The following is a 27,957-nucleotide window of genomic DNA, read 5'->3' as shown; positions in this document are numbered from 1 at the left end:
GCCTGCGCCCCCCACGCCGGCACCCCGCGCGGATCGCCTTTAGCCCGCAGCGATGTTGGGTGCGCGGAGGCACTGGGGTGGGAGGAGGGTCCTCGAGGAGCTGGCTTTCTGCAGCCGACCGGTGGCTTGGACAAAACCCCGCTACTGTTTTCCCCTATCGAGCTCATCCATCCCTGGTATTCATGTGGACTGGAAAGGAAAACAGCTCTGCCTGGCTCCCGAAGGACGTTAGTTTCTGAGCCTGTTCCAGCCCCAGCTCTGGCGGAGGTTGTCAAGGCTTTGCGCACTGCAGTGCAGCCGCGGGAGGGGGAGGTTAGAACACGGGAAGAAAAGGGAAGTCTTTCTGAAGGGGTCTCCACAGCAGCACCTAGAGGCTGTCAGAAAGCCTACATAGGTACAGGTTTCTTAAATCAGCAAACTTTTCCTTTATTCAGTTTATTGAGCAGAGCTGTCATTTGCTTGATCTGTATGGCTTTTCTAGCAGAAGCCTTTGGGATGTTATATACATTGTTGCATTTTACCCTTTCTTCTTTGGCTTTGCTGCGAATGCTTCAAGAAGTTCTTGAAATCTCGAAATGCTCGTGGTAAAGGATTTTAGAAGTGATCCTGGATAAAATTTTCTAGTCTTTTTTCAGTCCGACTTTAGGACCCAGCCGTGGAAGAAGTTAACATTTAAGGTTATGATTCTGCTCGCCTTCCTTAGAAATGAAAGTATGTTTCTATCGTTTTTGTGTCTGTTGTTGTTTATTAAGTGAGAGAGTGGTTATTGCGTTAAGCTAGTATCCACATAGGGTATATTTTGTGGACAAGAAAACACTGTGTAGTTATTTTTGTGTGAGTAAAATGGGTTTTACATTGATGCCACATTAACTCCTTTAGGAAATGTGCTATTTTTCAGGAGATCTCAAATTTGGCACTGGAACATAACATCTGAAGGTGGCTAAAAGACAATGGTGTTTTTTGTTTTTGTCTTCTTTTTGGTACCGGGGGTTGGACTCGGGTCCTTGCGCTTGCAAGGTATGCAGTGGAACCACTCATCTAAATCGTAGGCCGTAGAAGGCAATTTGTAATGGAATGTTTCTTCTTTAAATCTTTCTTCAGTGTGCTGTTGTACTTAGGATGTTGTAGTGCACCTGCAAAAAGTGGGGAGGATGTATTCTTTCATCTCTGTGATTTTGCTTCTTTGAGCATTGCGTCAGAGTCTCTCATTACACAATTTCGCAGAGCTGAGTATCAGACAGGTTCTTTGGCTAGTAGTTGTGCTTTGCATACTTGGAGTTAGACATTGTGCCCTGGTAGCCAGAGCCACACCTAGGAGTTCTCAGACTTGTTCCCTTCATCTCCTGAAGCTTTCTCACCTCTCTAGTCAGAGAAAGAAAAACTGAGATAGAATACACTTATTTACTTTTGAGACTTTTAAACTCTTTATTATTTTTGCTTTTTGGTTTTTTTGAGTCAGGGTCTCACTATGTAGTTGAGACTGACTTGGAACTCACTATGTAGCCCAGACAGGTCTCACACAGCAATCCTCCTGTCTCAGTCTCCCAAGTGCTGGGATTAAAGGCATGTACCACCACGCCTGGCTTTAAACTTTTATTTTGGAAGGTCAGAACTGAGGATTGAACCCAGGGCCTTGCAATTCCTCGACAATTACTCTACCACTGAGCTACATCAGAGCCCTGGAGTACTCCTTTCCATGGTGACTAATTCCTTTCTAATGACATTAGTGTTAGAAAAAAAAAAAAAAAGACCACGAATGGATTAGGGAAGTTTTGACAATTTCCTCATGCGAAAGTTTGCTAGGCACCTTGGATGTGGGCCAAGACAGAAGCAGAGCAGCCGCTGGAATGTGACCTCACTAGCAGGTGGAGGGAAGGTTTTCCTCCATGCTGATGACTGTCCACTTAGGAAACCTGAGACTGCTTTCTTGGCTTCTGAAATCTTAGGCAGAGGTACTGAATTTCCTACTCAGCCAAGAAGCTCTGTGCCTGCGGTCTGTTCTTACTGCAGGTTTAGGCAGAACTCATGTGCGCAGCCCAAGGGGGCACCTTTCTGCACTCTTCCTTTCTGTGCTTGCATGTTCCTTCAGCTCAGCTCAGCCACACTCTCCTGATTCCAGGGGCATCTCTTCTTCTTAGCATAATTCATGAAAATATGGGTAAGGGGACTTCAGGTTAGAAGAGTAGGGTTGAAGAAAAGTTGGTGAATCGGATGTTTGGAAAGAGGGAAATAAAAATGGGAGGGAAAGATGGTCATGAGAAATAGGGATGAGGGTGATGAAAAGTTGCACATTATTCAGGAGGAGTGAGAAAGGCCTCTACTCCTTGAGTGCCTTCATTACTTGAACTGTCAGAACGTTCTTTCTTTCCCTTTTATTAGTTCATGAAATAGGTCTTCCCATTATTGTTTCAAGTGCAAATAAAATACATCTGCTTTAGACTGTCATACTAGGAATTGTTTAAGATTTGTAGAGTATATTTGATGGTTGAAGAGATTTTTGCCCTAGGGAAAACATTTTCTGAAAAGTGTCATTTTGAGTTGTTACATCTGGAGGCACTACTTAATAAAACTGGACTTTTCAAAGGCACATATCTGGCAAATACAGAATGCGGTCTTTAGAGTGTTCACATTGAAAATGTTACTTTAGGTAAACCATTAACACTCATACATTAGAATTGAAACATCTGAAGAGCTGTATTTGGGAAAAACAATAAAAATAATTTTCCACTTCCCTGTATTATTTGTTTAGATATTTGAGGCAAGGAAGTCAATGCTGTTTTATATTAGAAGAAAGCATACACTGATGGAGTTTACCCCATCTTTGGCTTTGGAGTAGATACTTTGATGTCACTGTTATTTCTTCTGTTCTTTCACTTTATGAGCACATTAAAATCATTGGGTTGGGGAATCATAGCCTCAAAGGTATATCCAATTAAGGAAAGTTGTATATAATGTTTAAAAACTGGTGGATCTAAATATTCCCCAGTCTGTAAATATCCAATTAGTTGTATTCTGTGTTTCTTTCATTTACTGTCCTTTTAGTGTTTGTTGATACCTGTCTGAATACCCAACATTCAGCACAGACACACCATAGAACTAATAACAGGTTACCCAAAGGAAAGCCCAGTAGCCCCTCAGCCACCTTATCTTTTAAGTACATGGTTTTAAATAGGCCTTGTCCATGAGGTCTGGGTGCACATGTGTGTTGGTTTGGGTGGCGGGCATTATCCCTCTGTTCAAAGACACAGTACCCAACATTTGGCTAAAATTTTGTGTCTGTGTGATAGTTGAAGTTAGAATGTGAAAAGTCAGCCTAGCTGGGCTCTGGGACCCAGGGAGCAGAAGTGAGAAGGGATGAGTGTGATAGGAGAGAAGGCTCCTACAAAATGGTGGTGGAATTTGGAAGCCAGGCTTCTGTGATCTTTCCTTCTTCCCCCATTCATTTGCTGTGTGAAAGCACAGATCTCCGTTATGGAGGAGGAAGACACGTGGTCACCAGGGAGGGGTCACTGCCTTTCCCTTCCTCAGCATCATGGTCTGAAGGGTCTGTGATTGTCAGAGTGAGGCCTTGCTGGGTCTAAGGGAGGTCCCTGCTCTTCCCTGCTCTTCTTACCTCTGCTTCTCCACCTGCACCTCAGCCTGAAATTGTGAAAGGCACAGACAACTTCTCTTTTAGACTGTTTCAGCTGTTTTCCCATAGGTTCTTTGTTCCCATCCTTGAATGAGTGGATGGGAACTTTTTAGAGAATCTTTGGACAGGTAGATTAAGGTGTTAAAGACAGAGGGGACACTTAGTGAAACCAGGGAAACTGGGAATGTAAGGGCCAGTGAGTCACTCTGGATAGATGTGGGAGTGGACATTTAAATCAGCTCTAATAAGCAGGAGTAGAAGCAGGTTTATCTTAGGGAATATGAGGCCCCAGAGAAGCATATATTTTTAGACACTGTACAGCATGTTTCTATTACTTTTATTGCTTATCACATTTGATGTATAGTTTTTCATTGCCTAAAATAGGTTTTGTTTGTTTGGCTTCTCGTGAGAACCCAGTTACCATTTTAATTTCTTTGAGAAAAGACATTTTAAAATTTTGGGCAACTGATTAAAAATACATTCATAGATTACCAGCTTCTAACATTAGATCTCCCTTGGTCATTGTTCTCAGTAAGGTCTTGTCTCTTAACATCCCTGAAACCTCTGGGAGGACAGCACTCTTTGAGGTCTGTTTGGTTGGTCTGGATTTTTCCTTCACCACAGTCGGATTTGAGGCAGCAGATTCCTGGACTTTCATGGCTGACCCTCAGGTCGTCTACCCCACGACACCATTTTGCAAGAGCATCCTACTGCAGATGGAATTCCAGAAGGTTAAACACAAATGCAGATTCTCAGGATTACTTTATGTAGTTAGATTCTTTGGCCAAAGGGGACAGTTTTAAGAATTATACAGATTTCAGACAATGTTTTTGTGATCATAGGAGCCACAAAGTGCTTCATCATCCTTTTAAAATAAAACTATTTTCTCAAGTCATACGATGTTATCTGTGAATAATTTAACATTATTAACATAAGTATTACTTTCCATTTATTGAGCCACTTTCTTTGAATTAGGTTATATCTTAACACAGAGAAGGATTGTATAGCAGATCCCTCTTTCTTCCTTCTCATTCTTAGGATATTTTGCCTGTGCAAATCAAGATGCTCTTGTCTTATCTCCCCCTAGAATAAGAAAGTACTGTACCAGAGAATATTTTTAAACAATCATAAGGGTTTGGACTTTAGGAAAGATAGGGGAAGAAACATGCCACATTGGCTAACTCACAGGTCTGTAGGTAGATGTGTGCATGTGCACCTGTGCTTCTCATTACACCACGCACTTTACCTTTAGCAACGCTTCCCTTGTTTGCTTCTCTAGCACTCTTACACTTCACAAAACCCCTCCTGACCATCCGTGTAGGCCGGAACAGCTGGCTCCTTGACACGAACTCACTTCCTTTAGCAATTACTCATCTGTTTCTTTGTGCCTTGCCCTCTGTGGCTTAGTTCTCAATGGTTTACATCTTCATGACTGTTTACACTTCTTTATATTTTTTCTCTCCAACACTAGGGAGCATCACACATTTTTGTTGATTTGATATGTCGATTTGTTATTTGAGATGATTTTCTTTAATCTAGCATGATTTTGAGTAGTGATTTTTATGGTTAATAAATACTAATAAAACTCTAGTTCACATTAAATTATAGAAAGTTTTAAAATAGTTTTTATTAGTTTCTCATAAATTTAATTGATACTGGCTAACAATGAATCAAACTATTAAATCATTTAATAGCGTGAAAGAGGAATATAAAATCATATATTTGCCAGGCATGGTGGTGCACGCCTGTAATCCCAGCACTTGAGAAGCTGAGGCAGGAGGATTGCCATGAGTTTGAGGCCAGCCTGAGCTACTTAGCCAGTTCAAGTCCAGCCTGAATTAATAGCGAGACCCTGTCTCAGAAAACAAAACAACAACAGCAACAGCAACAAGAACAAAAGTCATTCTTCCTTTCACTGTCTATGTGGACGTGACGGTGATGTGCATGGAAGTGAGGGGAGCAGCAGGGTATGGTGCACACAGAGAACTTGGAACTGGGACTTAAAGGACTAAGGCTTTTGTCCTGGGGCTCCTGCTAATTAGCGGCAAGACTTTGGACAATTTAATTTATGTTGCTTGTAAAGTTAGGAGGTAGAATTAGGCAATCACTAAGGTCTTCCTTGACTGCAAAATTCTGGACACAGATGTCACTTTCTTTATTTGAATAGTATAGTAATCTCAAGTAAATACACATTGCTCTTTAATTAAGAAACCTTCTGAACAGTAGTTTACTTACCAAGAAAATTGTTGTCATCATTTATCAAATAGTAAGATTTGTACTGTGTTTAGTGTTTTTTTTTTTTGTTTTTTTTTTTTTTTTTTTGCTTTATCTTATGTTTTCCACTGAAAGAGGTAGAGGGATAATGGAACAAGTTGTATAGGTGGTTGAAGAACCTGCTTTGAAATGCACTTTGTTGGTTGCTACATCACTATACCTGTTTAATTGTCTCAGTACTCCTTGAATAATCAGAGTTAACTATTTGTCAAAAACAAGTGATAGCAAAGAGTATGAAGTTATCTCATTGATATACTACATTTATTGTGTGATGTACAGCTTCTGAGGATGGCTTAGGATGTGATCTTGGGCAAGTTGCTAGCGTTCCTTTGGGTCTCTTATTTCTACATGTACCATAAGAAAATACAGTTGAAGGCCACTTTAGTGAATTCTCCCGTTTTCTAAAAGAGTTAGCCACTAACCTAAAATGAATCTTCCTTGGTTGCTAGTTTTTCCTATAGAAACTTGTAATATTTTGTGATATTATAAAAGATTTTCAATTATAAGCACTTTATATTTGATCATTTCTGACAAGTTTGGAAACATGGATTTAATTTTTTAAATTGCTACGAGTATGTAGGTCTTACAGTAAGGGGGAACAAACTAAATGGTTCTCAGGTTTCTCAACTAATCAGTATATTAATTTTTCAAGTCTTTTGTCATTTTTTATGGAATGTTGCCATTCTTGGTACGCTGTGTATTGGTGAACCTTGAGGACGTAATGCTGAGTGAAATAGGCCAGACACAAACAGATAAATATATGTGACTCCCCTTCCGTGGGCTTTCTAAAGTCACGGAAAAAGAAAGTAGAATAGCGATTGCCAGGAGCTGGAGAGAGAAAGAAAACTGCACTGGCACATTATTGTTCAGGGGAATGAAGTTTTACTTTTGAGAGAGAAAATTTTTGTGGAAATTGGTAACACAACATTGTGAAAACACTTTTAAAAAAGATGAAGATAGTAAATTTGATGTTATTTCCTGCAATTTAAAAATTCGATGTATCATAAAGTTAACAGTAACACCTCTAGGGTTGATCCTTTTTCAGTGTCCAATGGTAAAAGAGTTGATTCTTTTATTTTTTTCATTTTAAGGTAAAATGACTTTCTAAAGAGAATACAAATGTATTTACTTGCGAAGTATCCTGTTCACAGATGATGCAGACTTCAAAAAAAAAAAAAAAATCCTCCTAGATAGAAAGCAAATAACAAGGAAGACAGTGGTTGTCTTTGTATTTTGTGTTACAGTTTAATAACAATCCTGGGAACTAGGCTAGAAGGGTTGTTATTTCCACGTGGTTAGAGGTCCCTGAGGTTTATGAAAGTTAACTTGCATATGGTCACAGAGAAAAAATGGGTATGGACAGGTCATTTTGTATCTGGCCCTGTGCTCCTGTCTCCCCATCACACTGGGCAGGCAGGCAAGAAGCAGTCAAGTCTCTGATACATGCATCTCTATGATTACTTTTTAAAAAAAATGCAGCTGTCTTACCTACATAGTAGTACTACTTAGAATACTAAATATGAACAATGTCTTGATACCGACAGAGATGATATAAAGAAAAACATCTAAAATGCTCAAAGCTGCTGTAAGGGCTGGTATATTACATTAAACTAAAGAGTGATATTAACTTTTATAAATTTATATACTGAAATGTATGAATATACATATAATAGATGAGATGTGCCATTTACCTGAGAAGATGAAATTGACTTCAGTATGATGGAGTGGTAGGACCATAAAAAATGTATTCAAAGTAAGTTATTAAAGTGTTCACCAAATTACATAATAGAAGAACTAAAAACTGTCATTATTAGTGAAAGAATAATAAGTTCAGGACAGAACTGTTAAGCCCAACAGAAGATTTTAGCCTAAGTTCCCATTAATGCATACAGACACAAACACACGGACAACACACAGTATCATTAGTCTTTTACTAAAGGAAATCACCATTTCAATTTCCTTTCTTCCTCCCTCTTTCCCTTCTCCCCTCCCCTTTTCTCCCCTGCCCTCAGTCCCATCCTGGCAGTACCTTGGATGAATCACAGAGCTATCTCCCCAGCCCTTTTTCTTATTTTTTGAGTTGCTGAGTTGCCCAGGCTGGCTTCGAACTTGTGGCCTTCCTGCCTCAATGTCTTGAGTAGTTGAGATCACAGGTGTGTGCTACCATGCCTGGCACTGTTTCTTAAAGCTTTGAGATTATTGGTAGTACTAAATAGATGGTTGGACTTGGAGCTCCCAGATTAATACAAGGAGAAAGTTGATAATTACTTTTTCTGAGAAGCCTAGGAAAATGTGAAACAGGGAAACTGCTTACCTTATTCTGATCTTGGCTTCCAAGATGCGAGCCACCATTCTTTGTTAAATCTCCTCCTCAATATGTGTTTCCCCAGTGAGCATGTTTCCCTTTCCCCTGTGAACTGGCTGTCATGAATAAGTATGTCAGTTTTGTCATGAATTCATGTCATCTGTGTGTGATGCTTGCTGCTATCTGTACTGTAGTGCTTCTACATAGACCTGTTACGGCTTACAGTCCTGTAGCCATCCATTTTAGACACCTATGTTTAATCTTTTTTTTTTTGTACTAGGGATTGAACTCGGGACCTTGTACTTGCGAGGCAGGCAGCAGAACTACTGAGCTAAATCCCCAGCCCACCTTATGTTTAATCCCATTAAGTTAGGTATTTAACCATCTATAGATGAAGAAATGCACTTAAATATTCAGTGTTCATGGACGCTAAGGGTCAGGTACTATATCTAGTGCTCTGTATTTATGATCACGTTTAATCTTCATATTCTCTATGGTAGGGCCATTGTTACCCTTATATTCCAGTAAATAATCCAACTTTCTCTGGATCCTACCCATCTGTTAGTTAACTTTCCAAGTTAAAACAGAGCAAGCAGCTATCATTTTCAGTCACACATGGATTCATGCTACTCAGCCTTACTGCTTTTTCTCCTTTGCAGCTTTCAAGTTCATCCATATTTTCTGCTTAATATTGGAAAATTTTATCATTTTTCTCCTTTTTAACTTTTATTATCATCCCTGTTCAAGGAAATTCATAACCAGAATTCCTCTTCCCTCTGCTTTTTCACTCCTTTTATCATTCTTTTGCTCTCTCGAATGACTATTATGCAGTTGAGTTAGATAAACATCTTTGCTCTCTTGTCTGAATTCGAATCCATACTGAACTCTCAGGCTACCCTGCTCCCTCTACTGTAAGACACTTTGCTGGTGAAGCTGTTCTCCCTTCCCTCCTTCCTAAATATTAAGCTACATACTGTTCCATCCTCTTTCGAGTGTCCCGGCTTAGAGTATAAGGTTCCTCTGCTTAATAGGAAACTGACCCAACTGTCCTTGACCTGCCCCATTGAGATAGGTGTGGATTTCTAGAATATTTCTCAGGTCATCGTTGCCTGTCTTACTTGGTCCAGTGTTTGAAGAGCTTTCCCTATTTCTTCTGCCTTTCAAATTCATTGAACAAAAGCTCTTACTTGGCTTGAAGAATATATTGGTCATCAAATTCTAGAAAGAAACTTACAAGAGGCCTTCAGGTGATATGCAGTCTACTCCATTTCATAGGTATTTTTCAGACTTTTTTTTCAGTGTTAGGAAGCTAAGAATGTTAAGCTACATCCCCCACTTTTTTGGGGTACAGGAGATTGAACTTGGGCCCTTGTGTTTGCGAGGCAGGTGCTGGAACCACTGAGCTACATCCCTGGCCCCCTACGCCTTTTTAATTTTAATTTTGAAATAGGGTTTTGCTAAGTTACCCTGAGTGGCCTTAAATCTGGGATCTCCTGCCTCAGCCTTCCAAGAAATCTTACTCTCTTCCTGATGACAGTTGTACAGCAAGGAACACAGCCACAGCCCTCATGGCATTAAGTAGAAGACATTGACTGCCTCCTTCAGAAAGTGGCTCACAGTTTTTTTTAAGGGTGCTTTTAATGTACAGTATGATGTCATATCAATGGATAACTTCTATTTGTATTTAGTAAGAGAAAATGGATTTTTAACAATATCACTTAGTGTATTATTGGAGACTACTATGCATAAAAAATAAAAAGTAGTTGACTTGCAGTTACTGGTTTTAACTTAGTAAAGAAAGATGGAGAATTTTAGAGAATATTAAGTATACACACTTCTTGATGTCTTCAATATACCATTGAAGTTACTTGTGTAGAGCTGTTATGAGACTTGCAGTTTTCTTTTGTTTATGGTAGATTAAATAGGTGTAGATGCTATTAGAAGAGAAAGAAGTGGCTGGCTTATTCAGGTAGAATCTAGGAACACAGTTTTATTTTATAATTTGATTACACATTAAGCTTGTATTTCTGAGTAGACTAGAACAATGCTTTTTATACTTTAATGTGTGTATCACCTTGTGATCTTATTAAAATGCATATTCTGACTTTGTAGTTCTGCATTTCTTTGAAGGTTGCAGGTGATAATTTTCTTCTGGTGCATGGACCACATAATATACTTAACATATTATTTTAAAAACAAAACAGTGAGATGTATTTTTAATAGAGTATTTTGTTGTGTTTTGGCCTAACAGAAACTTTGTATATCTTCAAGAGCCATATTATATTGATCAATAAATGTTAATTTTGCCTGAATCCAAAAGGCAAGGCTTGGGATAATATTATTATCAAGGCCATTTTACACATGACAAATGGGAGAGAGTTTCAGGTTCATTGTTCTGGGGCTAGACAGCAACAGCTGGAGCTGAAATTCTGTTCTTAGTCTTGTCTCTTGGCCCTGTACCAACCTGCCTCGGTTCTGTAAGTTGTCTCATGCATTAGATTATTTATTACTGTAATCTTGGTTCCTTATCTTCACTTCCTCCAGGAATTTGAATGTTTTCTAAAAAATTCAAATTTTATAAATTTTTTTCTAGAACTTTACTAGATTAGACTACTTAGTGGGGAAAGTTCATTTTGACTGGTGAAAATATTAAGCCATTAAAACTTTAAAATAAATCAGTGTTTCACAAAAAGTAGGTGAGAGGCTTTAAAGAAGGTGCTTTAAGGGGCCGGGAATTTAGCTCAGCGGTTTGGTGGCCTGCCTTGCAAGCTCAAGGCTGAGTTCAATCCCTGGTACCAAAAAAAAAAAAAAGTTTCTTTAATACACAGAGTAATAATGTGTTGTAAGTATTAAATATACTGGTTTGTACATATGTAGACATTACTTTGGCTACTTAAAACTATTGAATTACAAGTATTTTATTCTTGGTAAGCTTTGTTTTTTAAGTTGGGTGTGATAGCACATGCGTGTAATCCCAGAACTCAGGAGGCTGAGGGAAGGGGATCACTGCAAGTTTGAGGCTAGCCTGGGCTGCATAGTGAGTTCAAGGCCAGCCTGAACTACCTCATGAGACTGTCTCAGCCAAAAACAAAGTAAATCTGTTTTACATTATCTTTTGAAAAGTCTTTTAAAAATTTAAAGCTTCAATTAATATTTTTAAGTATATGAATATCTTAAGTATTTTATAATATTGAATAAACCATTTTGTCTCCTCAGTATATAAGTTATAAAACGTTCTGGCCTTGGTCTGAACTCTCTGCATTTTATTATTAATGCGAATTTTTCTTTACTTTGGCTTAACGTTTCTCTCGAAGAGGATGGAGTTCAGGGCCTGACTCTTGCTAGTAATAATGAGGATGACAGCGTGCTCTTACTCCATGTTCGACACTGCACACGCCCTCTTACAACCCTGTTACCATCCGTGAGGCCCGAGGCACCAGGTAACCCCTGGGGCTTGTGCGGCTTCTAACGCTGGTAGTGTGATTTAAGAGTCCGTGTTTAGAATCTAGAAAACTCAAGGTCAGGCCTGAAAGACAGTGAGGGAGCAGCTTGCATTATTCCTGATGTAGGAGTCACTTGCGTGCAGATTCGGATCAGGGAAAGACCAGCGTGGCCCAAGCCGCCTGCCTGCCTTCGTGGTGTCCCTTGGTGGGGGGCTGTCACACACTGCACCTCGTGTAATCCCACCAGTTATTTCCTCTTTAAAAGCAAAGACTAGCAAAGAAAGCACAGAACCTCTGACTGCCATGGGCTCTGGTTCCTGCCTGGGCTCTCCTGGTCTGTGTGCATCCCGTCTTCCTGCAGCTGGGATGCATCTGCTGCCCCTTCACCTACTCTCCCTCAGAGTTCTCCAAGCCCACCTTTCTCACTCTTTTCTCACTACGCGCTCTCCCTGGCGACCCCAGACACCGCTGTGAGGCGTGTGGTCAGTGACTCTTCGGGGTGTGGGCTGTCCTGACAGTTCTTCCTCTGTGGCCCCAGATCCCACTGACACCTCCACTCAAGTCCCAGGAGCACTTACACTGGAGATGGCAGCATTCACGTGATCATTTCCTCCCAGATCTGCTCCATTTCCCTAACTAACACTGTCCTGGGCCATTCTGTTTCTGTGCTACTAGCTAGGCCAGAAATCTGGGAGTAATCCCGAACTTTTGCTTTGACCTCTTGCCTTCATAACCATTGCCAGGTCTATATGTCACCCTTGCTGCCCTTGTATCTATCTCCCTGTCTTGTCCAGTGCAGTGCAGACCCTCTGAGCCCAGCTTCTGCCCTGTCTTGAATCACAGAGTTCTCCGAGTCTGGCTGTATGTCAGAACAGCAGGGATCTCAGATCGAGATCATGTGCTGAGCTCCACCAGCAGAGATGCTTATTGGGTAAATCGGGGCTGTGGCCTTGGAACCCATGTTCTAACAGGCCAGTGATTCCTAAGTGGGCAGTCCAGCAATAGACAGGTGTTTGAAAACCACAGTCCAGTTTTCCTTACTTTTGGCGTATTCCTTTCTCCTTCCAGCCCATCTCTCACAGCTTCCACTGTTATATCTCCCCGTTATCTACTTGATGGATCCTTGCCTCTTCTTGCCTTATTGTAGGTTATATGACCCCTAAGGAATCACCAGTTACTTCTGGTCCTTTTCCTTTGTATATATCCTCTACCAGGGCTCTGCTTGGTTTCCAGAATAAGCATTTTGATTTCTTGTTTCTGGTCTATTGGTTTATTCAGTTCTGAGTATTGAGATAATTCTCATTTGAGTATCTGTAGTTGTTCTTGCTAAAGGAGCTTTTGTAATTCTGCCCCTACAAACAAAGGCCTGTATCTCTGTCTGCTTGGCACATTTCTCTTCTTTGAGAAGCAGATCCAATATCTGCTCTTGAAGCCTGACTTGTCCCCTTTCCTGTTCTACCACTGTCCTCCAACTTTGTACTCATCCTGCTCTTTCTGGTAGATAAGGTGATAAGCTTTGAGAGGCCAGGGACCAAATAACCAGTCACGGACCATGTAGCTCCAAAGGGGTGAAGTTGTCTCACTTCAGTGCTGTGCCATCTTATGATGCAAATTGGCTCAGGAGTACATTTGTGCTGGTGGCGAGCATTCCAGAACGAACCACCTTCACTGTGAAGTCCAGTATTCACACAGACCACTGACTCCTCTTAGTCAGCAGATCACAAACTTTGACAAATACAGTTGGGCACCTATTATATGGCCTTTTACTACAGATAAAATTCTATCTATATTTAGAGGCACAAAATTAATCTTTGTAAATGTGTTAGTCTATCTTTTTTACTATGAACTTTATGAAACAGTCAAAATATACTCGGTGGAAACTATTTCTGAGTGTTAACTCCTTAAACCATCTGAGAGGGTTAATTAAGGGGAATGTGTAAGTCTCATAATTAAAGTCAAGTCATTTACCCTAGAGTTTGATGTGCTGTGTACTATTTGGCTTTAGGTTTATCTTAATTTACAACTAGGATAGGATACCTGTTACTAAAAGAGACAGTTCTTCTGTGTTCTGAAGGAAAGACCCAGTAGTTAGAAATTCTCTGAATGTAGGAGAACTTCCCTGTAACTTCTCATATTTTCTAATTCTGGCCTCTGAAGAGAGAGAATAAGTCAGATCTCTTTCAAATTCTTAATATTTGATGAATCCCTTTTGTCTTTCCCCAGCTAGACATGTTTGTTTCATCCTCACCCTACCACATGTGGTGGTGGCTTCCAGAGCATTCAGGACCTTGGACCAGGCCTGCCGGATACTCTAGAATTGCTGCGACACACTCAGTTCTTTTTATTGGAAAAGGGAACATATAACAAAACGTAGAAAATTTAAATCTCGTCAGATTCACTCAAGAAAACATTGCAAATAACACATCCAGCTTATATAGTAATATTGTAAAGACATTGGGAAACTTCGTGCAGCTCTTCGGGTGGGAGCTGTTCTCCTGTGGCTCACTTCTGCTTCCATAGTAATGGAGGTGGAGTCTTGAGCACTAGCTGACCCCTATGAACTAGAAGGACTGATTTGAGAAAGGGGTGGTGGGACTTGTGGCCTTTTATAAAGCTGAAAATAGGGGTTAAGTTGCTGCCGAATGAGCACATGACTTGCATTGTTGGCAAAGAAGGAGGGCGTGGCTTTTCTCCTCTGGAGTGTGCAGAGAGTTGGGGACATGCAGTGTAGCCTCACAGAGCACTCCCGGAGTCCTGGGAGAAGTACTGTAGACTTTAGGTTAAAGTTGTGCTGACAGAGGAGGGTCCATGAGGAGCTGAGGGAAAGGGTTGCTGGACACTTAAGCATTGGTGTATGTGCTGTTGGATTTGACAGAAAGGACAGAGAATGAAGGACTAATGTGAAGAATATTTATTCTTAATTTTTCCATCCAGTAAGTGTGTAGGCACCTTGATAAGCCTTGTCATACAGGAGGACATGGCTCAGTCCCTGACTCAGGGAGGCTGCGGTTCACAGAAAGGCCACAGGGCAGAATGGGACAGAAGTGTGTGTGGGTGCTCTGGCCACAAGCATTGGGCTGCCCTACCAGGGCAAGTATCGCTGGTCCAGTTTTCCTCACCTTCAATCCGTTCTTCTTATTATGTTAAAAACTAATGGAGGAGGGGGTGAAGGGAGGGCAGGGACAAGGGGAAAAAGTGAGAACCAAGACCTGTCATGTAGAGGTTCAAGATCCCAACAATGAATGTAACTGTACTGTATCCCTAAAATGTACCAATAAACTCAATTAAAGCTGAAAAAAACAAAACAAAACAAAACAAAAACTAATGCTTTCCCGAAATTTAAAAGAAACCTGAGGGAATTAGAGGAGAAGGGAGTGAAGTGAGGTTGTGCCTTAAGGTCCTGGCACAGTGTCAGGGCCAGCGCTGAAGCTCAGCTGCTGTGCACCCTGCAAGGAAGAGTCTTGGGGCTTTCTCCAATTCCTCTGCAACTCCCGTTCGTCCCCTCTTCCTTTCAGCACTTCTGGTGGCTTTCCCTAGGGTTCCATGTGTAAGATTTTCAGGTTTTCCCTGTTGTCTCTTTCCTTGTCTCCCTCTGATAGCTCTCTAAATTTTTTTTTTGCTTAACAAGACACTGATACAGTATACCACATTGTACATCAAAAAGAATGAACGTTTTTATTTTCTTGTAATTTCTGGTGAATTTTCGAACTTCTGCAATTTTTTGCTACTTGCTGGTCAGAATTGTCTTTGAATTCAGTAAGTTCTGTGTGTGGTAAGAAATTAAGATCTTACACATGAATTCATCTTCTTCCTTTGGGATAATCTTATTCCCAATAACAAATACTGTTGCTCTTTGAAGCAGCCTGATGCAAATGATGTGAGGGTTTTTGCCTCGGCATTGGTGGAGAACAAGACATCACAGTAGTTCCTCTGTGATCCAGAACAGGGAATTTGTCTTTAGAGGTCTGCCTACGGCAACCAGGACCTAAGTAGATAAGGCCTGTGTTTACAGGTGGCAGGGTGTGGGAAGATATGGCCACAGATGCAGAACATATAGCAGGAAGACTAAATGTTAGTTAAAAAGTGAATGATCACTGATAAACAGTAGTGGCTTTAACCAAAGTCAGCCACACCATCCTTTAAGTCACCTCCTCCTTCTGAGTTTACTATTTCTCCCGTCTTTCAGATACTTTCGTTTATTTTAAACTCTGAAATATGCTTAATTTGAGAGTTATAACCACAATCTCCATGAATAGTAGACCTTTATAAATTATGAAATCAAATCGGGTTTTTGTTTTGTTTTGTTTTTCTTTCAGGTCACTATCTCATCTTATAACAACCTTGATTTCATTGACACTATAATAATCATGCACTTCCTGGGTGTGGAGATAATTTGATTAAACATTGTGTTTTATATGTTGTATTTTTGTTTTTATTGGTAGTATATGGAAACAGATTAATGTAACTTAATATATTTTAGTAGTTAGTTATCTAATCCAAAACCATTTTGCATAAGGAACCTTTGTGAACAACATAGTTTAAATAGGGTTTTATTGTAATTTTTGTTAAATTCATTTAGGCTGGATTCTAGTTACAGGCTAAAAGACATATTTTCCTTTATTTTTAGAAACACATTATCTTTTTCTAAATAGAACAAAATATTTTACATTGCCAAGAATAAAATGGACATTAGACTCACAAGTCAAATGCTGTCTAGCTTTTATTTCATCATTTTATTTTTTTTTGGTACCAGGGATCGAACTTGAGACCTTGTGCTTGTGAGGAGGCAGGTGGTGGCACCACTGAGTTAAATCCCCAGCTCTGTTTGCTTTTGGAAATATAAAAATTGATAATTTTATGTATTAAAATACGAGTTTTTGTTAATCTTGTATTATGCTTGTCTTGGAAATGTTTTACTTGTGGCAAGAAACTATTATAAAATTGTTTCAGTGTTGCATGTATGAGTATTATGGACAATGAATGCATTTTATATGATAAATGTTGTATATATTTACATGTGTGTAAATTATAAGATTTACAGCTTTAGGGAAAAACACAAAAAGGCTGTACATGGATAGTAAAATAGTACGTGCTTTCAATGGAAAAGGAAAACATGAGTCTTGACTACAGTTACCATGTAGGTAAGTTATGGAACTGTACTTATTCCTGTAAGCACCTCCATAGCCCGAAACATCTTCAGTCTAATTATTATTTTTTAAATGGTACTGGGGAATGAACACAGGGCCTTTGCACTGAGCTGCCCTCCCTTCTGCCTTTTCTTGAGATAGGATCTTGCTGTTTCCCAGGTGGGGCTTGAACTTGCAGCCCTCCTGCCTCAGCCTCCCATAGTGCTGACAGGCATGCACCATAACATCTGGCTTGCCACCTAGTTCTTACTTGCACTAGGGTTGGACATAGAGAGCATCTTCCAAACTGCACTAATAAATTTGATGTATTTGACATGGAAGACTCTTGTTTCCCTAAAATATTTATTTTTGGTCTGTGAAGTCATTCATTAACTCTTCATCTTAAGCTTATAGTGTACTTCATTTCTCGTCTTTGTTTTTAGATGCTTTATAAAATGTGTATCATAAGTAGTCAAATGAATTTCAAAAGCTACCTTCAGAAATCAGTCTTTTTTCTTTGGTTTTTATATAATATGTTTTTGTCAAGACTCATGAGACAGTGACCTGTATTTGGCCAAATAAGGAAATGAAAAGTTAAATGTTTTAATTTAAAACATTTTAATTGCTAACAAGTGCCTTTGTAGGACGAGTACTGCGTGGTGAGTTCTGGGTAATTGTCTCTGTAGATAAGCGTGTGGAGAACTGGCCCCTCATGCAGTCCCCGTGGCCCACGCTCAGCATCAGCACACTTTACCTCCTGTTCGTGTGGCTGGGGCCGAAGTGGATGAAGGACCGGGAGCCCTTTCAGATGCGCTTTGTGCTGATTCTGTATAACTTCGGGATGGTTTTGCTTAACCTTTTTATCTTCAGAGAGGTAGGTTTATTAAGGTCTCTGTGATATTTCACAAGGGTCGGTGGAAGTTAAAAAATGAGTGTGCTAAACCATCATTTTGTAGTCCTGTACCCTGAGATAACTATTACTCTGAAAGTAAATTCTTAACATTTGTAATCTTTGGATTCCAATAGCAGTAATCTGAAAGTATGGAATAGTTTAAAATGGAACTTTGCATCTAAGAATGGATTCTATAATAACTCTTACTAGCTGTTCTGACATGACTTTGGAAGTTAGTGTTTCTTAGCTTCATTATTCCCATCTCTAAAACAAGGAAAATAGCTACCATCCAAGGTGAACATCAGAGTTCATTGAGAATTTTTTCACGGTGTTTGCTACATATTAAATACTCAGTAGACAGTAGCCATTATCTATTTAAAATGCTTGTTCATCAGTTTCAGGTTTGGTAACTGATCAAAATATGTAGACGTAAGCCCCAATTTCAGTGCTTTCAATGGAAAAGGAAAACATGAGTCTTGACTACAGTTACCACGTAGATAAGTTTTGGAACCGTACTTATTCCTTTAAACACCTCAATAGCCCGAAACATCTGCAGTCTAATTATTATGATTTCAAGTAAAATCCTATTAGATAATTTTGAAACTAAAGTGAGTTAACTGTTAAATAGCTCAGACAACTATTGCTACTGTCATGTAATTTTCTGGACACCAACACATTCTTCATGACAGTTGAAAAAAAAATCTTGGAGTTTAGATTGACTCCAGTTTTCACATTGTAAGAGTAGCAGGAATATGTTTCCTAAGAGATTTATTCACATTCAGTGTGATCGCAGAGAACTGACTAGTGGTGCTAGGAAAACTAATAGTAACTTTTCTTTAAGACAAACTTTCTGGTATCAGGGATGTATGTAGCTCAGTGGCGCAGCACCTACCTGGCAGGGGTGAGGTCCTGAGTTGGATTCCCAGTACCAAAAAGAAAAACTAAAAACAAAAACAAGAACAAAATAAACCTTTCTTCTTTTGACATCTTAGCCTGTAAAATCTCAGCTTCACAAAAACCTTCTTTAGATACCTTTACTTAACTGCTGGATATGCCCCACACAGCCTCAAGACTAGAAACCAGTTAAGCAGATCGGCTCTTGGGTCTGGAACACAGCTACGAAATAGAGTCAATGTCTCTGGACTAAAGATTAAATTTGATTTTTAATTTAATTTTTAATTTGACTTTTATAGCTAATTATAAAAGAAGTGATACACAGTAACTTTTAGAAATCCCCATGCTTTAAATGTTTAGTGAATTTGTATTTTTTTCAGAAAATATTGCTCTTAAAATAATTTGAAAGGATACGTGTTGAATTTAGCGTTTTTAATGTTTTATCTACTAAAACTTTTCTCCAAATATTATTCCCTTTTTTCCAGTTATTCATGGGATCATATAATGCAGGATATAGCTATATATGCCAGACTGTGGATTATTCTAATAATGTTAATGAAGTCAGGGTAAGTACATTACAAACACTGTTCATTGGTCCAATATGTTCTTTTATCTAGTGGTATATGAGTGAATATATATTGGATTATTAGAAAGTAGTACTTTAAAAAATTCTATGTTTTATGTAAAAATATTTTATATTTTTGTTACTTTTGGTCAAGAATAGAAATTTATTAAGACAGACAGTCTGATTCATTTGTTAAGAAAAATCTGAGGAAAAGCAAATATTTTATGAACTACATAGGATTTAAGGTATTAAGCACACATACCTTGTAATACATAAATTTGGTCTTTATTAAGTTTGTGGAAAAATAAACCACTAATAGTATAATTTTTTTCCAATTACATTAGTAAAACTACCGTTTAAATTAAGTGACAGAAACAACACATTATCTTACCTTATTAATTATTTAGTGAACTGCTCTTGTACACTGTGGTTCCTATGAAAAATTGTATATAATATAAAACATACATGTGTTGTATATGTTAGATGTTATACGTAAAACATGTAGCAGTAATATAGTATGTAGTATCTTTCATTGAGAAAAATAGCTTTTTGGCCTGGCATTTAGACAGTGTAAATATCACTACTCATTAAGGCCCGGACCAAATTCCTTTAATGTACTATTTTTGTACATGTCTTCATTTCCCTACTAGAAGGTTTATAGAAATGAAAAGTCACCCCTTGGGGTGTCATGTTGTTTTTCTTAGTTCAGCACGTATGTACTGCATATGTGTTAATGTGCAACCCGGAGGACACGGGACACAGGTGGGGAGATAGTGAGGTGTCTCCCTCCTTAGAGCAAGGGCAGGACGGTGGTGGGCAGTGGTCAGGAGGGAGATGAAGCTGGTGGTGTGACTGAGAGAATTCGGAAGGCCACTTGATTAGATTTGCTGGTTAGGGAAAAGTCTCCTCAGTGGAGAGCCAGCCTCTTGCTTGTTTATGGAAGAGGGGTAGGAGAGGTGCCTGACTTGCTTTTTGCTGAGAGTATGCTTGGAGAAGGCAATGTATTAATATTTCCAGGATAAAGATTCACAGTTAACACTCTGTTAATTACAGAACTACCTCCAACATTTTAAGTGAAAAAAACAAGCTACTGTGAGAATTGTAATCCAGGGGGAGAAAGAACCTGAGATTTGTGGCAGATTGTATTAGGAGTCTTCTTGTCCCTCCCCTCCCTTCTGTAATAGGGGCTGCTGTAGAATGAATATTGTGCTCATAGGAGACATTCTTGTATTCATTATTATGTAGCTAAGAAATATCCATTTTCTGACTAATCCAAGGGATCTAATGCAGTTTAACACTAAGGAAGATTATTTATTATTATGGGGAAATTGTGGCTAGTTTGAGGCTGAAATGGAGGAAAGATAGGACATATGTCTTTCATTCTAGATAAAATGTACTATGCCCAAATGATTATGGTTACCTTATTTTATAGCACTAAACATAATACAAATGTTAACTATAATGTTGGTTGTCCAAGCCTGTTCAGGCCTATTTTCAACCAATTTGGTCACTTTCAACATTGTCCTAACCAATTCAGCAAATTATTCTCAAGAAAATTATAAATGCATGACTTATTTTTTATTTTGGTCTTTCTCTTTCCTCTACCTCCATGTTTTAAAATTATAACCTGGGGACTTTTATTCTGTTTTATGGACTGAATTGTTGCCCAGTTGTAGAATTGAGAATAAAGCCAAGGGCGGGCTCGGTGTTATTTGCATAGCATGCTCCATGCTCTGTGTTCAGTATCTGAGCCACAAACAAACAAATAAGCAGACAGATACTAATTTCTCTTTTCTAAAGCAAAACCCAGAAACTTAGAACATCCACTGTGCAGGCTCAAAATGAGGAAGGGACCTTCATTCTATGAATGAATGTGTAGACTCTTAATAAACCCAGAAACTTAGAACATCCACTGTGCAGGCTCAAAATGAGGAAGGGACCTTCATTCTATGAATGAATGTGTTAAGACTCTTAACACACATCTATAAATAGATTTGTTATATACTATTATTTTATGTAGGTCACAGAATATTTGATAGAAAAAATATTTCAATTACTGTTATAGTAAGATTCTTATGAAATATTTTATACTGCACACACACACACACACATACACACACACACACACACACACACACACAAAGGTCATCTCTTACTGGATCCTTAATCTCAGCATGTAGTGAGTGTAATCTTTCTGCACCATCTGGTGCCTTAATTAGATCCCAGGAAGGGAAAAGACTTATGTATGTAAACAGGGTTATATTTATAACCTAGAAAGTAACCTTTTGCTTTTGTTTGTTCATTTTATCATTTGAAGGACTTTACTACCTGATACAAATAGCTATGATTTGATATTTACTTTGTTATAAATGTTGAAGTAAGACACTGAGGCCAGTTGCTGTATAAATTTACTGTAAATTCATCAGACGTATTGTTTAGTCTCTACATGAACACCTGAGGTATCTTTACAAAGTAAGCATTTTTGTTTCTCTACCAAATTGAAAGGCATAGCAGTGTGAATCTTTAGTCCACAGTTTGACACTGTGTGGCATCCACCTATGTAACTAACTTTTCTCTCAATCATTGGCACTGAGTGGAGACGCTTTGGATTCATTCATTTCCCTTTCTGTCCATAGATGAGGGGGACCTACCTAGACACACATGATTCTATGTCTGGAGTGTTTTGTGTACTGTATTTTGGATTTATTAACAATGAGTGTGTCATTTTGGTGTTTATAACGTGCGTTTCCTTCCTTATCACAGATAGCTGCTGCTTTGTGGTGGTATTTTGTATCTAAAGGAGTTGAGTATTTAGACACAGTATTTTTTATCCTGAGGAAGAAAAACAACCAAGTTTCTTTCTTGCATGTGTATCATCACTGCACCATGTTCACACTGTGGTGGATTGGAATTAAATGGGTTGCAGGGGGACAAGGTAAGCATTTTAGGAGTGTATCTGGATTACGTTATGTACAGTGTGTTAAGTAGAAAGTACTAGAAGCCTGGGAATTTGACTTGGCCTGTCTTTTAACCAGCTTTCTTAGTTAATCATCTCCATGTTCATTTCACTTTTTAAAAAATTTGAAGAAAGCAAAGCTTTAGCTTCTCTGTGACTACTTTGGTATCTAAACGGAGACGAGTATAACCTAGGTCCAAATGTGCAGATTAGTATTTGCATGGGGGATAGTTCTAATAGTTACATTTCAAAGGATCCCAAGGCACTGCTCCTTGGATGAAATCTTCAGTCCAAGCATGGGGCTCACTTCTGTGTTAATATAGACCTTAAATGATCTTGTTGGTTCTTATATAAATGAAACTATATGTATTATACTTAGTGTTAGAGAGGACCTGAACTCAGTTGGCTGAGATTTGCCTTCAGTCTTTTCAAATGCCTGTAGACTAAGAACAATTCAAATAGTCGTGCTAGAAGCAAACTATTCCCCTGATGAGTTTCCAAGGTCCAAGTCCTCACAGTACAGCTCACTTCCCACTTTTTGTTGTCATAGGGAAATAGGCAAATTGGGAATTTACACTGACACATGAGTATTGGGGACCCAGTTAAAAATACATTTAAACTATAATTTTAAATAGAAAACTTATGTCTGGTCTGACCCTTTTAATTGCTTTACAGCAAAGTTCATTATTATTATGTCTGTACTTTGACTTAACTAATATTCTGAAAGAATACTATTGTTTTAGACTAACTGGAATATCTCTTTAGATTTATAGGTACTAAATAGATTGTTCTATATGAACAGTGCTGTCATATTTTTAAACTATGTAGAAACCTAAGAAATAAATAGTAGTTTGTTGATAATGTACATTGGGATGCGTAATAAAAATGATGCACCATTTGCATATTTCCTAAAAACATTTAGATGTGCCATAACTTTTCTCTCCCAAGAGCAGTAGAATTAAAAGTATATGAGGTCCCGTGTAGCCCACCAGAGTGTCCCATTTGAGAGCTTACCGCTTTGAAAGCCCTTTGCATCTGAGTGTCACATGTTTACTTACGTGGTAAAGGCTCAGATCTAAACTTTTAAAATATCTAGCTTAAAGTTGAGAAGTGTTTTCCTTAGAACTACTTTGTGTCTTCATCTGTTCTTAGGATTAAGTGTTATGAAATAATACGGACTCACTTTTTAAAATCTCAGTAGTTTCTTGTCTAGTAACATTTTCTTCATCTTACAATTTTCTTGCTTTTCTAAAGCATTTTTTGGAGCTCAGATGAATTCCTTTATCCACGTGATTATGTACTCATACTACGGGTTAACTGCATTTGGCCCGTGGATTCAGAAGTATCTCTGGTGGAAACGGTACCTGACCATGTTGCAGCTGGTGAGTTAAATGCTTCTGAAATTTCTTCAGTGAAATATTTGCAGTGTTTGCATTTTATTAATGTAACATCTAAATCATTTTAGACACTTCCCATTATAAAATTAACATCCTCCAGCTGTAGCATTGAAACAGACTGCTCAGTTCTTATATACCTGTTCATAGGTTTCCTGACCACAGCTATTTGCTTTTATAGGGTCCTTGAAAGACTAGTCCCAGCACTCACCCCCAATTAAAGTATCCATGGAATGATGGTTAAAGGTCTTGGCACATCAGAAAGTACATAGATTCATGTGTAACTAGAAAAATCACGACACTTTTTTGAGTGATTTTTTTTAACATAAAACTCTATTATCTTCATCTTGTCCTGGCTTAACTTTTTTAAAATTCCACTTTCAAAGTTTCTGTTAACAGAGCCGATACACTTAGAATATAAGGTTGAAAAGGAGACACAGAGCCAAGGAAGGGCAGAGTGAAGGAAGGGAAGAGAGACTAGCTAACTTACTTTATTGCCTAAACACTGTCCATAAAGAGCAGAGCTAGGTTTTTTCACATGAGAAAGAGCTCGAGTCTTCAGACCAGACAGTTTTCAGCACCTCATCCTAGCTGGATGTCTTGAGCTGGCCTTTAATCAATCTCAAAATCCAAAACCAACTGGTAGTTAATCTCCAAGCCTCAGAATTTATCATAATTTGCCATAATCATAGTGTATGCAATTTTATCAGTGGAATCACATTTGGAAATACTATCTTTTTCTGCTTTAAGTTGCTAATCAGATGACTAGCCAAACAGGAAACACAGCTTTTGTGGAATGCTGGGTGTGAAGGATTCACTTGTGACTGAAATGGTGCAGGAGGCTCCCTCCAGTTTGTGTAAGCTGTGTATTCAGTTTGTGTAATTCATTTCTCTCAGTAATTAGTGAATAGTCCAAAGAAAATGAAGAAATGAACAAAATCACGTGAATGAACTGAGGTCCGTTTTGCTGGCATCTGCCTGGCTCTTTCCTGACCACACCCTGACCATACCCATTTTGGCGGTGCAGTTCTAAGAACCATTGTGAAACCAAAATTTCTTAAAGTTTGGATTTTTGCCATGGGAAATTGTAAAAGTTTTAAAATATAAATTTCTGACTTAAATGGAATAAATTATTTTAATAATATTTAATATAATAACATTGATAATGCTTTTCCTAAAAAAGAAATTATGGTTGCCCATTTCAAATGAGATTTTAAATTTGTATTTCTAAGGTAGAAATTCTCACAATGTCTAGTAATGTAAGTTAATTTTATAAAAAGTTAATCCTTGTTAATACCATAGAATTTATAATTCTTATAGCATAAAGCATTCATTTATTTATTATACATCATAAATTATAGCTATTTTATTATTTTAAGCATCTCACTTTTAGCTTTTCTCCTTTTATGAACTTTTAAAATAAAAATAATTCTTTTTGCACTTATTCTCAAATATATACTAAGTTTTATCAGAACATTAAAGAGTAGTGTTCATTCAGAGAGAAGTTTGCCTGTCTACTGTCTGTAGGAAGTAAATAATAAACCATTTTGGAAAGTTCAATTTTAAAGTGTATGTACTTCCTTGCTGACAGTTTGGCAGAAAATATTCTATCTAAAATATGAGAGGAAAGCAAAATTGTCATCTCACTGCTTTACCAAACTCTTCAGACAGCATTGGTCAACAAATATTCAAAGAGTCCCCACTATGTGATGGCCCAGGGCTCAGGAATCATCACTGAGCAAGACCTCTGCCTTCTGGAGTTATATTCTAAAGGAAAGATAGATAATGAAGAAGTCAACAGATACAAAAGACAACTTTCAGATAGTTAAACTTTATCACACACACGCATGCACACACACGCGCGTGCACACACACACACACATACACACATGCATGCTCCGCCTCATGCTTAAGGGATCGAAAGGCCACTGAAGTCATGAGGAAGCCCTTGCTGAGCAGATGGCATTTGAATGAGGTGCAACCAGACAACTTTTAAATTTTGTGAACTGTGTGGTAGAATTTGGGTCTATCTGTATCATAACTAAGTATAGAATATTCTGATGTTGTTATTGAAAGTTGCTCACTGTTCAGATAAAATTTTTTTTCAGGTCCAATTCCATGTGACCATTGGGCACACAGCACTGTCTCTCTACACTGATTGCCCTTTCCCCAAATGGATGCACTGGGCCCTGATTGCCTATGCAATCAGCTTCATATTTCTCTTTCTCAACTTCTACGCACGGACATACAATGAGCCTAAGAAGCCAAAAACTGGAAAAACAGCCATGAATGGTATTTCAGCAAATGGTGTGAACAAATCAGAAAAACAGCCAGTGGTAGAAAATGGAAAAAATATGAAAAATGGAAAAGCAAAAGGAGAGTAAATTGAACTGGGCCTTAACTGTTGTTGACAGTAAGGAAACTCCTATGTCATATAAAATTTCAGGGCAAACAGAAGAAGGAGAGGAGGGTTTGGGGTGGGGAGAAAAGGAAAATGTGTTTCATGTACTAGTAACCTTTAGACTGAGTCAAGTGTTAACTACAGTACCCAGATGTTTTATTTATGAAGTTTTTATTTTAAACCATTTTTTTATTAACCTTGATGTTGTCAGACCAAAGCAATCATATTGTGACTTTGGAGATTCTCCCTCTGTTCATATCCACTCACCTATCAAGTGAAAGTTCGAATGTCTCTTATGCGTGCCCATCCTTCAGTCTGAATTAAAGGCTGATGATCAGACATGCACGGTCTTCATGAATTTTTTTATTTTGTTTTTTTGGTACCAGGGATAGAACTCAGGACCTTGAGCTTGCGAGGCAGGCGTTGGGACCACTGAGCTAAATCCCTGGCTTTCATTAATTTTTTGATCACATTACCAATTACTTAACTGATTAAAATCCATTACCTTACATTTTCTTATCCAAAGCTGAAAGTGCGATACATTAAAATTTGCACATTTGAATTCATCTGTTGACCAAATGGTCAAATCTCTCCATTTCTATTCAGAATATATAGTTTTGGTTGTAATTAAATTTTTAAAAATGTGCTCATCTCTGTAGAATCTTAGAGGCTTGATGATGATGGTGTGGGTGAAATAGGAAAGAATTACAGTACAACTCTGTGTAGTGACCCCACGGTCATCATGATTCACAGCACAAATCACTCTAGGAGACAATTTTTGTGATGAAAAGGCAGCCTTTTAATATTCCTCTTTCTAGCAGAAATGTATTATGAAAATTAAGGTTTTTCTGATTAAAACATGAAATAACTCTTGTCTTTATTAGTAACATCATCAGATGGTTTCATTTGTGTGCTGTTAGAAGAAAGTATGTTGATTTTACCAGGCTTGCCTTGTTTTGATTTGCGGCTGTTACTGATTTTTTTTCATATGTGGAAATAATGCCTACCTCTTCTGCTGTAAAGAACATTTAAAATTAAATAAATTTAATTAAAAAATCAAGGAGTCTTCTGTAAATTTTAATTTTAATTTTTGAATCTACTTAGTTTTTGGCTTTTTTACAAATAGCATACACCAAACATTTCTGTGAAACTGTCCTCCTCTTTCAACATGTTTAATTTGGGGAGTGATATTTCTCTTGTGACTAAGTTGCAAAATTTTATTTATTAACTAGATAATGAAATGTAAACTCATTTTGGTGCAATATGCTTGACTCCTTGGTGCTAAGGATTGTTAAATTCAGAGCTTGACGTTATAAGATGTTAATTGTTAAAACAAAATGAATAAAAGAGTAGTCAGAACAGTCAAGTTAAATTTGCTATTTACAAATGAAGTATTTCATGTAACAAAAATGAGCAACTGGAAACAGGGAACGAGAACATGTAAAGTGTTTTATTAGATGGGTTAGTTTGTTAGGGAGATGTCACAGAGGGATCATTATAGAAAGAGAAAATGTGACGAAGATAGCATGACTATTTCCAAGTATATTCCCACTTTGTCAGAACTGCACGTGTAGGATGTATGCTGTTTGTACAAAGTATTTCAGAATATTTTGTAAACTATAAAATATTTATTGTGCATTAAAATTTCATACTTTTCCCTGAAAGGCATGCAGTCATGAGAATTACAGAAAATTGTACCACACGCAATGGTTTAGTCAGAGGATTCTACACTTTTGTTCTTGCTCCTCAGTGTGTGATGACTAGAGATTTGTAAATCTTTGTGAACATTCTGTACTGCTTCCCAAGAGCTATTCATTTTCAGCACAATAAATATACCACTGCTGTGAGAAAAGGATGTGTGTTTTTTGTTAATCAGTTTATAATGATGTCAATTACCTGCTAAATACTTATTTATATGATCAAGTTTATAAAGTTCTAAATTCTTTTCTGCCACTGGTTTCTTACACAGAAAAGAAACGAGGGCTTACGAAGGAGAGGGCTTAAGTGGAAAAGCGTAGCCTTGCATTACGGAGCTTGGGCCTCCTACTGGGTGGTAAATGGGGCTGCAGAGAGGAG

General features: G+C 38.2%; 1 protein-coding gene across 1 annotated transcript; it reads left to right on the top strand.

The window, feature by feature from the left end:
- The first annotated feature begins 665 nt into the window (after positions 1-665).
- Elovl4 (ELOVL fatty acid elongase 4) lies at positions 666-27,722 on the top strand. Its single transcript, XM_033756674.1, has 6 exons — positions 666-711; positions 17,466-17,653; positions 19,051-19,131; positions 21,894-22,065; positions 23,341-23,468; positions 25,589-27,722. Exons 1-6 carry the CDS (start codon positions 681-683, stop codon positions 25,862-25,864), a joined length of 876 nt encoding a protein of 291 aa, XP_033612565.1. The 5' UTR covers positions 666-680; the 3' UTR covers positions 25,865-27,722.
- Positions 27,723-27,957: the final 235 nt, after the last annotated feature.

The sequence above is a fragment of the Fukomys damarensis genome, unplaced genomic scaffold (genome assembly GCF_012274545.1).
Source record: "Fukomys damarensis isolate Sample0158 unplaced genomic scaffold, DMR_v1.0_HiC HiC_scaffold_27, whole genome shotgun sequence".
Lineage (NCBI taxonomy): Eukaryota > Metazoa > Chordata > Mammalia > Rodentia > Bathyergidae > Fukomys > Fukomys damarensis.
This window is presented reverse-complemented; position numbering and strand designations above follow the sequence as displayed.